This window comes from Haliotis rufescens, unplaced genomic scaffold (assembly GCF_023055435.1).
Source record: "Haliotis rufescens isolate VD_foot unplaced genomic scaffold, xgHalRufe1.0.p SCAF_7, whole genome shotgun sequence".
In the NCBI taxonomy this organism is placed as follows: domain Eukaryota; kingdom Metazoa; phylum Mollusca; class Gastropoda; order Lepetellida; family Haliotidae; genus Haliotis; species Haliotis rufescens.
The window spans coordinates 37,069,426-37,085,932 of NW_025964361.1; the positions used below are offsets into that span (position 1 = coordinate 37,069,426).

General features: G+C 39.9%; 2 protein-coding genes and 1 long non-coding RNA gene across 3 annotated transcripts; all 3 read right to left on the minus strand.

Annotated features, from left to right (window-relative positions):
• Positions 1-935: 935 nt before the first annotated feature.
• LOC124112931 (acid-sensing ion channel 1-like) lies at positions 936-4,659 on the minus strand. Its single transcript, XM_046473126.2, has 3 exons — positions 4,563-4,659; positions 3,672-3,773; positions 936-1,478 (listed from the first exon to the last, which is right to left on the minus strand). The coding sequence occupies exons 1-3, from the start codon at positions 4,642-4,644 to the stop codon at positions 1,405-1,407; spliced, it is 258 nt and encodes an 85-aa protein (XP_046329082.2). The 5' UTR covers positions 4,645-4,659; the 3' UTR covers positions 936-1,404.
• A 2,857-nt stretch (positions 4,660-7,516) lies between these two features.
• On the minus strand, positions 7,517-8,359 carry LOC125376092. Its single transcript, XR_007218989.1, has 3 exons — positions 8,184-8,359; positions 7,937-8,090; positions 7,517-7,584 (listed from the first exon to the last, which is right to left on the minus strand). It is a non-coding gene; the product is annotated as an uncharacterized LOC125376092 (long non-coding RNA).
• A 94-nt stretch (positions 8,360-8,453) lies between these two features.
• LOC125376209 (acid-sensing ion channel 1A-like) lies at positions 8,454-15,219 on the minus strand. The gene is made up of 5 exons (XM_048388162.1): positions 15,076-15,219; positions 11,840-12,006; positions 11,134-11,361; positions 9,617-9,729; positions 8,454-8,464 (listed from the first exon to the last, which is right to left on the minus strand). Exons 1-5 carry the CDS (start codon positions 15,217-15,219, stop codon positions 8,454-8,456), a joined length of 663 nt encoding a protein of 220 aa, XP_048244119.1.
• Positions 15,220-16,507: the final 1,288 nt, after the last annotated feature.

Below are 16,507 nucleotides of genomic sequence, written 5' to 3' on the forward strand. Positions count from 1 at the left end.
TTTAACGCCGCTTTAAACTGTATTTCAGTAATACCACGGTGTCAGCTTCATGTGGGGTCCTAAGTTGGTTGATGCATGTCATTGTATACCAATTGCGTAGATCGATGCTCATAATGTCAATCATTGGGTTGCCCGAGAGTCGATTATGTGCAGACCGCCGTCATATAGCTGGAATATTGCTGCAAGTGCTGCGTTAAACAACAAATAAAGCATTTTGGTGAATTCGACGAGCATGGGTATGGTGCTGACAAACCTAGAAACAAATTTTAGGACGAATATTCGACCATTTGTTTTCTGGCACGCCAAAGGGTTGCAATTCTGTTCAGCGAAATGCGACTAGGACACCAGGATCCCCTTGCTACAGGTGTGTGTGGTCCCATATAACATGTGAACACCTGGTGTCATACTCCCCCATAGTGATTTACCTTTTTATGATAATGGAACCATGGTTTTGTCAGTTACGTAAGCTACATCTCTGTGGCAACGAGTGTAATCTCTGTCAATCGCCGCGACAAATACAGTGTTTTTATGCAGCTAAAGAACAGTGCAAAACATAGAACTCATTTTGTGGCATAAACAAGCAAGGCATTAGTGAAGCTTTCAAAACATTTTATGGTAGACATGTCGAGGACATTTCCAAATTTGACGCATCAGTGACAAAAATTATGTTCCATTCAATTGCATGTTTTATATTCCATCTTCCTTATTTTTCAGGTGAACACTTAACTTGATTGTGCATGTGTTTGTGACGGGTGCTACCGCTGGGGCAGGATACGCTCACCTTTAAGCGAACACCTGGGCCCACTTGCACAAAGCGATCTTAGCGCTAAGATGATCGTAACTCCCATACTTAACATAGGCTTACAATAGTTGTAGCGCTAAGATCGCGTCGTGCAAGTGGGCCCTGGTTTCATCACTATATGACAGTGGTTCATAAACACATGCTCATGCTATAGTAAGATCGACTCTGCTTTAAGAAGAGATTTCTTGTGGCAATGGAAAGGGTTTTTGTATGTCAAATGCAACAAGATGACTTCAAATGTGCCTTGTGAAGATCCGGTTTAGAATTGGTCTTCTGCAACCCATACTTTTCGTAAGAGGGCACTAACGGGATCGCTTGGTCAGGCGCTCTCTTGGTTGCTGCATATTATCGTATCACAATTGCGTAGATCGATGCTAGATTGTCTGGCCAAGATTTGACAAGGTAGCTGTGCAATTGTAGCGTTAAAGTATGCTTTGACACTGTTCATTCTCAGCGAGACATAGTTTGAATGTGACTTTTTGCTTGGAGATGTGATCGCTGAATATATTGAAAGGTATATTAGACACTGCCGAGGAACTGACGTATTTTCAGCTTCATTTCAAGTCCAAATAATCATGTGTTCATTTCCACCACAGGGAGCTCTATAATGGGCACTGTGTCCGTTCATCAGTGCCCTTGTCTGGTGCCTTCAATTCGGTTTCGAGCTGACATTTATCTGGAACAAAAAATATCCCTTAGTATGATTTGAATAAATATATAGATCTCATTTCAGGTTCATATCTTAATATTGGTATTTCACCTAACTCGTCTCCACGCGGCGGATCGGGGACAGACTTGATTGAACGATTATCGGGCGGGTACAATGTTTGACTGGCTGGCCACGTGTCATAATCATCTCACGGTCGGCTGTTGCACCGTCAGTCAACCATTGGTTTGACTTGATTGCATACAGGAGTAAAACACCATTAGCTCACTTACTGATAAGACTGGAGTCCTTTTACTGTTGAATTATGGTAATCACCTATTAACATCATATAACAATGTTTGAATAGTTCACAATCGAGCATTTTCGTGCAGAGAAAATTTCATACAACTCTTGCTCAAAGGTTTTCCTTGATGTGGATGGACAAATTTGACGCACAGGTGACCATAATTATGCCCGATGATTTTCCGTGGTTTTTGTTTCGGGTGAACACCTGACTTGCTTTTGCATGTGTTCGTTATGGGTGGCACCTTTGGACAGGATACGCCCACCTTTTCGTGAATACCTGGTACCATCACTAACTGATCCATAACCACGTGGTCATGACATAATAGGAGACTACAATGTAATCTGCTTTCAGAAGATATTTCTTGTGATTATGGAAAGGGATTTCGCGTTTTTATGTATGGAACGAAGCACGTAGCTGACCCTAGCACAGCTAAACACTCATGTCATGATCCTGCATGTCCACGGCTGTAGATGACGGGTTCACTTCGTACATAGCACCCAGCAGAGAGCAACAAATATAATGATATGTATAAGTCCATACAACGTAGGTTTTAGAAATCAATATTTTTAGACATTTCTTACGAATTTGGAATGGGGTTAGTTCCTTTTATTTGCATCGATATTTTGCTCCAAAATAGAACCAGGTCATGTCTAAGTGCCGGTATATGACAGTCATAGAGGATATTCCGTGTGTCTCAAGTGCCGGGGGGAAAGGAGCTATTTTCACGAGTGGCGTAGCCACGAGAGAAAATATCTCATTTCCCCCGTCACGAGATGTGAGGAACATGATATTTCTCAAGACACACGGAATATCCTATTTGTTTTATGCTTTTTGTGTAGTTGTCTACCGGAAATTAATTTGTCTCATTACAAATGTTAAACCTTGAAACATAAACCAGTAATTGCACCTTATAAAGTAGTTCCGAGTATGCAAAATCGTATGAGAATATAAACAAAAGTAACAAAACATATATAAGGTCACTAAAATTCTTTATCATACATTTGGATATGATGATATACAAAAACAACTTCTACAAAACCTACGAGACCGCTGTTGGAAGCGAAGGAATACACGCTAGTCAAGTAACAAAAATGGCGCTTTGCGAAACAAACAGTCTCGATTGACGATTTAAATGGTAAATTTACACTTTATAACGAATTATTTTCAAGAGAATAACAAACGGCAAGAAAGTTAACGATACGAACTCCATGAATGACCACCTGTCATTATTTTGCCTTGTCTAAGTGGAACTAACGTAAAAGGAAAGTCAACAGTTTGTGTGAGGACCAGACAATTACAATAAAGGGAGACAATTTGCGGGGAGGTAACTTTTGTATGAAAATAGTTCCGTCAAAGTGTTACGTTCACTAAAGTGAAATATCAAGAGTTATGTTCACTTCAGTGAAATATCAAGTGTCATGTGCACTGCAATGAACCTACAACTTTTCTCAAATTGTGAAAAATCAAACCGAAGTATGTAATAAGGAACATTATTCGTTTTCCACCACACATTTTGGTCAATACGTTCATCAGGAGACGTAAGAGTGCGAATTACTGTTTTATTTAATGTTTTTTTAGGTTTAGAATCTTGGAGAATATGTGTAATAGTGATAAAAGAATGTGATAAATATATGTTTTGTTTATCCTTTTAAACTTGACAAAAATCATGGCTGTCATGCTCTTCGGCTGACCTAACCAAGTGAGAAGAAACGTATGAAGACGACGAGAAATTGTGTGTTGGGTCCCGGGTGTATTAATGACTCTGTTTTAAAATTTGAAAGTGTAATTTGTTTGTTTTTCACGGAAATCACGAATGTGCAAACGGGGCTCCTTATGAGCCTTCATTTTCCTGTCAATAACCAAAAAATTAAACGAGAAAATGTTTCATTGAAATCAACCTGACTTCATAACTTTACCTTTATCTCTGAAGAAAACCCACGTGAGGATGACGTCAACAATTTCCACCAATGTTAACACACTGCCACCTAGGCACAACCCAAGAGTTCCGCCGATGTCGCCTTGAATGAGAATAGTGTTATGTACATTATACAGGAGATTTCAGAATACTTTGTTTTGCCTTGAAGCATGATGAACATAAAACACTTATTATTTAAGAAAAGAACTAATAGATAATGGTGTTATTGTCTTAACGCGCAACGCCGTGAATACCAACACTACAAATAGGATTGTATGGTACACTTTTGCCGCAGGAAAACATCATGGAAGTTATTATTTGTTTGATAAGTGTACAGTTATTGACCTGAAACATTGCTGAAAACAGGATTAGGTGTTAATACAATATAAACAGAGGGGCAAAAGAAAGTATACCGCATTTGTGTTTTTATGTAATTGAAAATTAAAAGAACTGTTGTTAATTTGATTGTGTCTATTTAACCATCACTCATTCCTGCAACAGTTTGTAAAGGGTAATCTGTGACTGCGTATTCTTGTGTAAAAAAAATTGGTTCCATGAAGCTTGGGTAAGAAACGAATTTGGAATCCCTTGGTGCCTACCATGTTTGAAATGTTGAAAATTTGCACCAGAATATATTTTTATTGATTTTCAAAGATAAGATTCTGAGAAACCCATAAACTGTTGTTTATTATGCGAAATGTATTTTGTTTTTAATTTATAATTTTTTTATATCATAAACCATGTAGAAGTACTCTTTGAGTGCTGACTGAGCGCCAGTACAGTCACATATAAGATATTTCTTTTGCCCCTCAGTTTACAATCCTTGTACCTAATTTTATCATTGCGCGAAGTTACCATCGTTTTGTAATCACTATGTTATTCTATAATTCACCAATCAGAGACATCCATGGGTAGCCCTCCATCTGCCTGACTTCAGTGTACGCCATGTCGACCAGACCGATGTCAACTTTCATCAGGTTAGGCCCGGGGTTCCTAAATGCAGAAATACTGATTGGGTGGTTTGGTTAAACGCCGTTTGAACTGTATTTCTGTTATCACAACATTTTGGATACGTTGTGGGAATCATACGTTATACCATGAGTGAGTGAGTTGGGTTTAACGCCGCTTTTAACAGTATTCCAATAATATCACGGCGTGTCAGCTTAAGGTGGGAGGAAAGCCCGAAGTGATGCAGGTCTCAGACGTTTCCACTTCGGTGAAAGCCACGAGCACGGATATGGTGCTGACAAACCTGGAAACATAATCGGGGCGAACTGGGATTCGAACCCACAATCATAGGTTTCTGGCGTGCCCAAGGGACGCAACTCTGCACAGCGAATCGCGGCCCCTTAGACGACTGGACCCCCACCCCCCCCCCCCCCCCCCCCCCCCGTGCCCCCGTCATAACATGACGTTAAGAAACGTTGTGACTCTATATAAATTACAAGAAACTATTGTAAGATCTGTTGCTTTTTCTTGTTTTTTTATAATCAAAATCCAGTCCTGGGTAAGAAATTATATGCTTTCAAACCTAAAGCATGACCTTTAATTGAACCAAGAAACTAATTTGGATATTAGAAACAGAGGTCAACATCAGCCCATCAGCCTCATGGCCTCCAGTAGAGTAAGGCCGCTCAAAGAACCACATTCCTGAAGCAACAGTCCATAAATGCATCAACACCTTTAACATAATAAAGATCAACACTGTCAAGGAGTGATGTGAATATATGACACGCACGTCAATCATGAATAAAAGTATAAAGTAATGTCATGTTGTAGGAATGTTGCAAGAACGTTTTTGGTAACGTTAGATCAGTAGCATTAAGGAAACCTGTGACGTTATTTGTTTGGTGAGACATCACGGGGTGTCAGCTTAATGTGTGAGGAGGGTCCAAAGTGATGCAGGCCTAAAACGTTCCAGGACGCGTGTATGGTGGTGACAAACCATGAATCACAATCAAACATTTGAGCTCATGATCATAGAATCCTGACACGCCTACAAGTATGTACTCGTATCTGTACAACGCCTCAGAAGATTGGTCCACAAGTACCACCTTATGAAGATGTACATGTTTGATAGGACTTTCCCCGACACAAACGAAGCTTCTCTTCTCACGAACGTTTTCTTTCTATACCATCGTGAGTACTAAGGAACCGTCTTATTGATTTTGATATCTTAGAGAAGAATTCGAAAACGATAAACTGTCCGAGAAAAGATCTGAGGAAAATGATTACGCTTCTGACTATTGTCCCCCCAAATGCATTGTTGTAAGATGTAGTAAAATATAGGCTCAGAATAGAGAAACTCACATCGCACACACGACAGGAGTAATGAAGGCTGTGAGTTATGTTTGTATATACCCAATAACTCTTAAAATTAAAACTCAAAAAATTAAAAACTGAAAATATATAATTAATTATAATATAATTATCATATGGACGCGGTGTCTTTTCAGATTAAATGTTCTCACTGCGACATACACGCATGTGAAAATAACTTGGTCTTTACATGATGTACACTAAATTATCACACTGTGTTGATCTCCTGAATAAATTTACGGTATTAAAAGGCGACTGTCATTGGACAACACCTTACCTGATCATGTTCTCAATCCCAGCTTTGCTTATCTTTGATTGCGCCCAATACTCTTCGATGACATCTTTGTAAGCCTTGCATTGGGAAACCATCTTATCATACGTGGCCAAAAGAGCTGAAACATTGGCACGCAATCTGGCAAAGTCGTCACTGATCCGGTCAAGATCCACGCTCCTATTGACCATCACGTTGGCCATTATATCCGGGGCCGATGAAGACGTATTCCTCTTTTCAGTTTCGGACGAGATTCCTTCCAAAAGCGTAGACATAGCTTCCTCAAAATGTCCAAAATGTTCTTCAATGTCATGGAAAAAGCTTTCAGTGATGGAACATGTCTCTAAAGCATTCTTTATATAATTAACCTGCTCAGCCGCGATGTAAGCTGTCAAGCACCCATTTAAGTTCGATGAATTGTTACAAGATTTGGTACCAATCTGAATATTTGTTCGTAATGTTAGATCAAACCGGAAGTCATCGTATGTTCGGTACAGATCGGATGATGTGTTCAGGGCATCCTGAAAGATGGGGAAGTCTCCGGTGATGCCATTGCTAATGTAATATATATTTTCAAGCAGATCTGCAAGAGCTGAGACATTGTCTGTAACACTGGGGTCGATTTCATTAAGGAACGCCCAGGACTGCACGTAGAGAGGGTTCTCATCTGGGTTATCCGGCCAGCTACTGACGTCACTTTGGTCTTCAAGACGCGATGTTATGATGGATCTCTTCGACATCTCTACTTCAGATAGGATGAGATTGTAACGGGTCACGTTGCACTGGGTGGTGCAGTTTGAGAACTGAGGTGCCCTATCCATCTTGTCTGAAGACAATATAATCCATGGTTGATATTTTTCTAAAAACGTTTTGATATTCCCCTTTTAAAGGCCAACAACTTAAAAAGCAAGAACAAACGACACTTTAGTCAAAAAGAAAATGACGGTATAGATGGGAGTTTTTCTTTCATTTTTAGACATGATGACAATCAAGTATCCTTTCTGTGACTGAATTGAAAGGTTAAACAACACTATTCCAGTGGGTTAGCTGGATTTCACGCCCCTTTTAAACAATATTTTTTTATATATGACGACATGTCAACTAAATGTTGGAGAAAGCCGGACGAAAACAAAAGAGTAATCGTATAGGAACACTTAATTATAATGCAACATCAGCCCTACTAGAGTAGTATCTAAATGCAAAGTTTATTTTGTTATTTTTTTCTACTCAAGACAGACAATTAAAACTATGGGTGTCTTACCTAATCGATTCTTCACACATCCGATCAGCTCTGAAAATGTGCAGTAGGTTGTATTCGATGTACCTAAAACAATTCGCACATTGGTAAAAACGTGTGGGGCAATATCGCCCCTGTTAATTGTACTACTTATATATGAACGAGTCAGCTTAATGTTAAACAGCAGTGGGATGGGAGGGAGACTCAATTTAACGCCTTCTTGGTTTTGATCCCATGTCCAGATTCTGACAGCCATGGCCCGATGTTCAGCGCTGTGCTACCAGTGCTTACCAATTTTGTGAATACCTGGTGTCAGTGATCCATTCATATTATTTTTACCACTATTTTGCTTTTTACGCTCTTTGGAACATGTTTCGGCAGATAATAGAGACTGATTGACGTTGACGTTTAATGTTAGAACCTTGAATACACAACTCACTTGGCATGAAGAAATGTAGACATCCACATGCCTCCCGGACGTATCGAAAGAGATTGTTAATCATGCAGTTGGTGGTTGTGTACAGGGTACCAAGAGGTAGTTCTTTGAGATCAGTGTCCGCACAGTTTCCGTGAGGAGCAGCAAGACGCGATTCCTGTAATAATAATAATAACTTTCTGTATTTATCGAGCGAGTGACTTCCACGCTGTTTCAGCAGTGTACAATACTAACAGTGAGTGTCGCTTACCCGTGTTTCTTCTAAACCTATAGAGGTCCATGTACCGGATGAAACCGAAACTCCGCGACTAGTTGTCAGTGTCGGGAGCTCTGCCTGGTCATGGATGTAGATTAATGCGCCTATCGTACCACGTGGTCCTCGAATGTAGTCCCACGGTTCGAGCGACAGGACTAGTTTTAGGCCACCATCACTTCCTGTACAGATATACACAGTCGAGCGTATATGAAAATAATGAAACAGTTTATTACGCATTATTTAAGTATGTTTTTGTGATATTATTTACAAAAAGTCTGAAAAATGATTTTACTTTGACCCATCATGGGCATTCATAATAAGGTATATTATCAGCTTTGCCCATCGCAAAAATTGCTATATGGCTGAAATAGTGCCGACGCGAAGTTAAATATTGACTCACTCACTCACCCCTATCGCGAAAAAACAATCTCAGATCTTAGCGCGCGCTACGGCCACACATAGATCGGAGGACTTCCAAAGACAGGTCGAATCAGATCGACCTTTCACCCGACCAAATTGATCGCGAACATGGAAGTGGAAATGTGTTTTCTAATCACGCAACCTCGAAAAGGTAAACACGAGGAACTGCGAACGACAATTGCGGGCTGTATGACTGATTCCGTCAAAATCATTAAGCATCTCTCGAACATTTGAAAGGGAAAAGACTTTCCATATCCCGAGGGAAGTATTGCCAATAAATCTCGGCAATCTGTTTGACATTCCACAATTTCTTTGTTCAGTTTTCAAATTTTGACTTTTAAAAACCTAGTCTAAAATGGAACTAGTGCTGTAAATATTAAAAAAAGGTACTTTCTGATTGGCTGGTGCCGACTTTCTGTTAGTAATTCCAGGGAATGAAGAAAAGGTGATGATACAGAAGAGCGTTTGTCTCTTTGTGTGTTGTTTAACTCCGCACTCAGCAATATTTGAGCTATATGACGGCGGTCTGTAAATAATCATGGACCAGTGATTGACATCATGAGCATCGATCTACGCAATTGGGATACGACGACATGCATCAACCAAGTCAGGAAGTCTGACTACTTGATCCCGTTACGACAAGCACAGTCGCCTTTTACGGCAAGCATTGTTTCTACCCCGGATCTTCACGGGTCAATCAGCGACGTCATGATGAAAACTATATATTGTGTAACATTGGAATTTCATCAATAGCATACGAATAATTCGATAGTAAATGTATGAAAATAATCTTCACGATTTAAGTCAAATCAACGCAAAACGTAAATCGAAACTCACCCGTAAATTTGTGTGGATCGATGCTCATGATATCAATAACTGAATTGTCTGACCCAGATTCGATAATTTACAGACCGCCGTCATATAGCTGGAATATTGCTGAGTATGGCGTTAAAACACAAACAAACAAACACCAAACGAATCTACTGACGCATGATGGTGAAACTGACCTGAAATCTCCGTGTGGAGAGACGCGTTCTGGTTAAAGATGTAACACAACCCAGCGTCCGTGAGGGTAGGAGTGAAGTCATCAGGGCCACAGCGCTCATTCCTCCACTCGCACCTGTTGATACCGTCATACATATGCCATGCCAAATATACCGAAAATGCCATTGTTAAATATGCTACTATAATAAACAACCTCAAATATACAAAGCTGAATATATTTATAAATAGTATACATTATCACCTGAAAGATACATTTAAATTATACCATTTCAAACATACATCATCTCACTTATACAAACTATACTATCCTCAATTATACAACTACACAGTACTATTTTCAATATTATATTTTACCCATACAACATCTCGATCATACCAATATTTATCCCAAATATACCATTATAAAAACACAAAATAAACCATTTTCAAATATACCTTAATACTCATTACGCTCTGAAATATATCCTATGTTTACATAAACAATTCTGAAATATACATAAAGTAAACGTCACTTTATTGCATAATAAAAACGGGGAAAAGATGTTAAATGTACTTTTACAGACGGTGACATACTAATTTTTCGCGCTCCGGATGAGAAAATGACAACATGACTGGAGAGCAATCATCCTTATCCCACAACACATACTCTTGGTGTTCATTGAAAAGAGAAACTGCGTTTGAAAAAAGTTGAAAATCCCAACAAAATATTGAATATATACGGCAAAACAAGTATGCAAACTAAAAACCCGTTGTTTCAAGTTGGAAACAAATGCACGACATTCAAAACGTGAATATCAGGGTTTATTATATATTTATGTAAACATGTCATAATTTGTTTGAAAACGATGATAATATCATGAACTTGAATTTTGACCATCTCATTCAACAAGGTTAAGTTTATTATTTTATTTGTTAATGTGTTTTATCATCCAAAACTGGCTCCCACAGGAGATATCGCTTGGATTAGATCAAGCGATATCTACACTGCAATGAAATTACATCACAATGCTTTGCAGACAATTGTGACGTCACTGGCTACCATGACATCACAATCAAATGACATCACTAATGGCTCTGCTACTGAAGCTGTTTGCAGTACATTTTACACTGAAGTCACTGCTAATTACTGTCTACAAATTGAAAAAGTTGAAAGAATGATGTTGGATGATAAATAAAATCTCACCCTCGTGTCTTTTGATATCAAATATATCAACACTCGTTGATAAAAGTGGCAAAAATCCTCGGCAAGCCTCGGAATTTTTCCACTTTTATCAACTCGTGTTGATATATTTGATATCAAAAGACACTCGGGTGAGATTCTCTATATTCCTTGTATATGCAAATGAAATGAAGGATGGGTGTGCTTACTGTGAGATGATGTGGGTCTATCTCTTAGGTCTAACATTTCACATCTACAATTCCACTGATTAATGATTATGAATTAATTTATCCAAAGCATTCTGGCGTCCATGCGATTCCTTGAAAACTTAACTTGGTTTTGATGGTGATTTCTTCTCACCTATGTATGAACGCTTCTGCCTTGTGTGACGCTGCCGTGTAGAGGTCACGTGGTGAGATCCTGTCCAGGTATGGTCCCAAGACTTCCAGAAACCTCTTTGTCCTAATGTCTGTCTGTCCATCACTTGTGTCGGGAGAAGGGTTGATCAGCCTGTAGTACTCTGTAATAGCTTCGTATACAGTCGGAGAAGCATGATCCCCTTCCTCCATGGCGAACAAACTGCGTGTTCTGAAGAAGACACATATTTCATGGCACCAGGGACTTTGAGATATTGAGGTATTTCTACATCCAGCTACTGAAAATACTGTATGCGCGGGTCCGAATTTTAACTTCTAAAGACGTCTGTTTCAATGAAAATGTATTGACATCAAGTACCTGAAAATTTAAAAGCTAGGAATATTAAACAACAAAAATATTTTGTTATATCTTGAGTTTCCCTTGGACATTAAAATTGAAGTAGTTTCAAATATTCAGTCTTAGGGATGACACTCAGTTATTTTATAACATTATCCCATGGTCACTTTTCTATTTAGATTTGAACACACTCCGAGATTTTTGCACTTCACAGCCATGTATACCGTTAGTTTAATGCAACGAGCCTGTCAGTTACGTGTATTATATTATGAATACTGGTATCATTGCTTGATTGATCCTCTCTCGTGTCATTCCTGCAATATCGCTATAAACGGGAACAAAATCCACCTACCTCAGTGGGTTGACGTTGCACAAGGTCACGGCCGGAAATGCCATGCTGCCAGGGGAGACAATCCTCCTGCTGACTATTGTCGGATACATCAAATACGTGTGGATGTTGTCGTAGAGTTGCAGTGCCAGCCAGACCGTCACAGACAGCAGCGACAACACCCAGATGGTCTTAAATTGGATCAGTTACACGAATTAATCACATATGAGTTAATACTAATGTAATAGTAAATTCAAAAGACGTTAAAGAAAACTCGATTTTGTCAAATGACTGAATTAATTAATATACACATGCACAAAAGCTAAGCGCCACCATATTCATAGTCTTTTGATTTCACGTGTGGGAATCAGAAATACGAAATATGATGATGTATGACTGAACTAGGCTTCCATAGTTTCATGAACCCAAATTTGTCCAGATACCAGAAGGAAAGCATGCTTTACGTGTTGTTGCAGTTCTCCTACCCTATAAATAGTGAAATTCAAGTTTCAGACACGTGGTTGCATTTTGCTCCTGTATGAGATTCCCCTTCCAATAGAGGTTGAAAATCAACCATGGTGAGGAGAAAGTTAACGAACGCTGAAAGATGGCAAGTAATAGGCATGAAAAACGCTGGCATGTCATGCAGGGCCATTGCAAGACAAACGGGTCGTCATCACAGTGTTATCACTCGTTTGATTGTCAAACATGGTCAAACCAATGATGTCAATGACAGGCATAGGTCTGGTAGGCCAAGAAAGACATCTAACAGAGAGGATAGACGTCTTTTCAGGATAGTCAGACGAAATCCATTTGCCACTTCAACAGATTTAAGACTGCAGTGGATTACCCATCAGAGACTCTCGACGATGACCGTAAGGCGTCGCCTCAGAGCGGCTGGCTATAACGCCAGAAGACCAGTAAAACGTCCTCAACTGACTGAGAGGCACATGCGGAATCGTCTGATATGGTGTCGTGCCCGTAGTCGATGGAACTTGGCCAACTGGAGAAGGATCCATTGGTCTGACGAGTGTCGAATGCTGCTACGAACTGTTGATGGTCGAATACGTGTTTGGAGGCAACGTAACACTCGTTTTACACCCAGGGACATCCAGAAGATGTGGCGGGGGTCTGTCATGATATGGGGTTGTGTTTCCTTCGGCTGCAAACTTCCGCTGGTGACAATTCGTGGAAACCTGAATGGCCAACAATACCAAGATGCCGTTCATCGTCCAGTGGTAGTCCCTCATTTTGACAAACATCCTCTTCAGACAAGACCTGTTTACATGGACGACAATGCTAGACCACACAGATCTCGGGGAGTTTTGGCTTATTTGCGTCAAGAAGCTATTGCCACTCTTCCTTGGCCGGCCTGTAGTCCGGATCTTAATCCGATTGAGCATCTCTGGGACATTCTTGGCCGGAAAATCAGACATCGTGATCCCCCAGTTCAAAATCTCGCTGGACTTGAAGCCGCACTTCATGAAGAAGGGATCCGTTTGCTTCAGAGAAGCATTCAACGACTTGTAATGAGTATGAGGCGTAGGGTTGAAGCTGTGGTCAATGTCCGTGGATCATACACACGTTACTGAAGTTTCTGTCTTGCAATAGACTCTGCACTCTCTATGGTGTCTATGTGACACCTGATATGGTCTGCTGATATCATGACAGTTACATGACAAAAAAAATGTTTTTCAATGTTTTATAATCCTTCAATTTCTGGTCTTCGGTAAAATTCCTTTCTACTCATATTCTTTTGGAACACAATTGCAAGATAAACTTGCTTTGGGACAACTTTTGCATCACATGAGGTTTACATATACCGCTTATAACAATCGTAAATCTCGTTATAGTAGTCATCATTAAGTGCCAAAAGTAACAACTAACAAATATGGTGGGTGGCGCTTAACTTTTGTGCATGTGTTTATGCCATGTCACGATTGCGTTGTCTTTATGAAGGCACATCTAGTCACTGGGCACTGATGTCCCAATGGACATAGACGTTGCAATTCGAACAGCTGTGCAACAAGCTGATAATTGTGGTGTCGAATCCCAGAGTCGCCCTGACTTTGATGCTTGGTTTGTTAGCTCCATGCCCATGCTCATAGGTTTGAACAAGGTTATGAAGGTCTACGACCTCGAACATCGAACTGACAAGCAGCGATAAACTAGCTCTTTCTTATTTGGACAAAGTTCAGATGTTTGTTGCTCAGATATTTCCTGTGAGTATGGAAGGGGTTTTGTCGCGTATATTTTCATAATGCAACTGTCGTTTGAGAAATCCGACTGTGAAGTAATCAAGAAGTCTTTCACGCAATTACCTTCTTATTATTCCACTGTCTCTTTCAAATATCTGTTTCACTCCAGATATGCCGACAATTTCGGCTATATTCCCGGTTAGCTGCATCTTGAAACTGGAAAATGTTCAATAAATATTATGTAATTTTATAGAAAATGTTAATTTTATACATTATGTTAAAAAATGGTATATATTTGTGGTATATGTGTTACACCCAATCAAACATGATTAAAAGCACTTTCTGAAATATAAGGTGTTTGAGTTGAGTCCTAAATGAAATACAAATTAACATATATATCATGAAGTACTTAACCTGTCATGATTGCAGTCTAGACGACATAGTCTAGACATTGTAGGTATAAGAAGAATCCATATGTTACTTTTGAAAGCGTTGAAATGCGTTGTTTTGTTTGCATTGAATACTATTCTTTTGTTATTCACTAAACCACAAAGAAGTAGAGTCAGGTTGGTTTATCAAACGTTGCGTAAATAAACACGTGCGCACGTAATGGAAAAGCGTGGCAGTTGACATCAGGTACAACAATTTATTCAATGGGCAATGGATCGGCTCCAAGTTATTACACGTTAAAAGCTAGTTACATATACTAGGAACAATGTTTAAGGGAACCCTGCTATTTCAGCTATAAGAAAGAAATGACCATCTATGTTGCTCGAGACACAGTCACTGAACGCGTACGGCAAATTCGTTTACACTTTGCACATTGCACATGCAAAACATGCCGTCGCTGGTGACACATCCTGGTCACTGGACTGTGCCAACCAAATACACGTCCCAAACACATGGTTCATTGGTCAGGTAATGCATAATTGTGCGCAGTTGCCAGACACTTTGGTAGATCTAAAATCGTGAGGTGATGTCGGCAAAAGAGTGGGGTTAAGATTAGGGTGGTAGAGGAAGGCATGGAAAGACAATCCCCATGCAGGATCGATATGTACGCACTATTGCGTTGAGGAACACATTCATATCTGCACCAGAACTGAGGGACGACTTTCGGGCTGCCACGGGAATCCGACTTTCGACGTCAACGATACAAAACTGTTTGAACACTGCGGGTCTGATATAAAGACGCCCTTCGAGAGGCATGCGTCTGACTGTGGCACACAGGCTTCTAAGACAACATTGGGCACAGCATTTTCGAGGTCGGCATTGGAGATACATGTTTTCTGACGAATCAAATTTACGTTTACGCTTTGCAGATGGTAGACAACGATTTTGGAGACAGCGTGGAGAAAGGTACTATCAGGCAGCAGTCCAAGAGCACGATAGGTACGATGGTGGCAGCATCATGTTCTCAGCAGGCGGTTCTTATTATCATGCAAGGGAACATGGCCTGGCATCGTTATTATGTGGACCAAATGGTACGCCCAGGGGTAATCCCGTTTGCCCAGCGCATAGGCCAGACCATTCAGTTCCAGGATGGCAAAGCACGGTTTTGTTCAGGTGAACCCTTGACTTGCCTTTGCATGCGTTTTGTGATGGGTGCCACCGGTGGGGCAGGATACGCTCACTTTTTTCTGGAATACCTTGTATCTTCACTTCTAATTATTCCCAAACAAACGCTTATGGTGCATTGGTTATTGAATGATGATAATTATATTTTGAGCAAATGTAAAGTCTGCATTGCTATAGAGAATCAAGATCCTTTAGTTATCAGTAAGTATTGTGTCTGTTACAAATGTGCATGGTTCACTGCAAACTTAAGAACAGTTCTATAGGTGATATAACGTCAACAGAGCATGAAGAAGACATGTAATCCTCACACATAGATACACCTGGACATATTAGGCACCACGTCTTATATATTCCTCCTTTAAAATAGCCATTTCAAAAATTGCATCCTGTATGTATTTTCTGAGTGAATATATTCACTTTTGTTTATGCAGTGACATACACATTGATATACAGAAATCGAAATCGATCATGTGGTCAAATGACAATCTGTTGTCCAACTGATTTTCAGTGAGCCAATCATATACTTTTTATCGCTACTTTGCCATTGACGCCCAATGACGTTTTATATAAACACAATTTGTAAATGTTCACTGGAAATACTTAATTGTCTACCCTTTGAATTGCTTCAACATATGATATGACTCCGCACTTGTGACCATCTGGAGAAACATACAGTGGTCTTATATATTCAATCAAATGAGATCAATGCCAAATGTCTACTACTAGTTATTTTCAAATCATACGCCGTTCGGGACATACGAAAATAAGGAATGAGTGGCGCTTACCATTTTCCAGGTGTATACATCAGAATATTAACATGACTTACGTGCATTCAAGGTGTTCCTTCAGCCCCAGGCACTGTCAAACGCCCCCAATCACGTCTTATATACGTGTTCATCCATCGATATACCCAGCAATG

Bases quoted from the DNA above. Each gene is read 5' to 3' on its own strand.
- LOC124112931 (XM_046473126.2), bottom strand. From the start codon at position 4,644: ATGAAAGTTGACATCGGTCTGGTCGACATGGCGTACACTGAAGTCAGG. The intron at 3,774-4,562 runs GTGAATTATAGA...TTCTCATTCAAG, and splicing joins CCCATGGATGTCTCTGATTG to GCGACATCGGCGGAACTCTT. The intron at 1,479-3,671 runs GTAAAGTTATGA...TTTTTGTTCCAG, and splicing joins GGTTTTCTTCAGAGATAAAG to ATAAATGTCAGCTCGAAACC.
- LOC125376209 (XM_048388162.1), bottom strand. From the start codon at position 15,219: ATGCCTCTCGAAGGGCGTCTTTATATCAGACCCGCAGTGTTCAAACAG. The intron at 12,007-15,075 runs GTGCGTACATAT...ATCCAATTTAAG, and splicing joins ATGTGTTCCTCAACGCAATA to ACCATCTGGGTGTTGTCGCT. The intron at 11,362-11,839 runs GTAGGTGGATTT...TGTCTTCTTCAG, and splicing joins TGCAACGTCAACCCACTGAG to AACACGCAGTTTGTTCGCCA.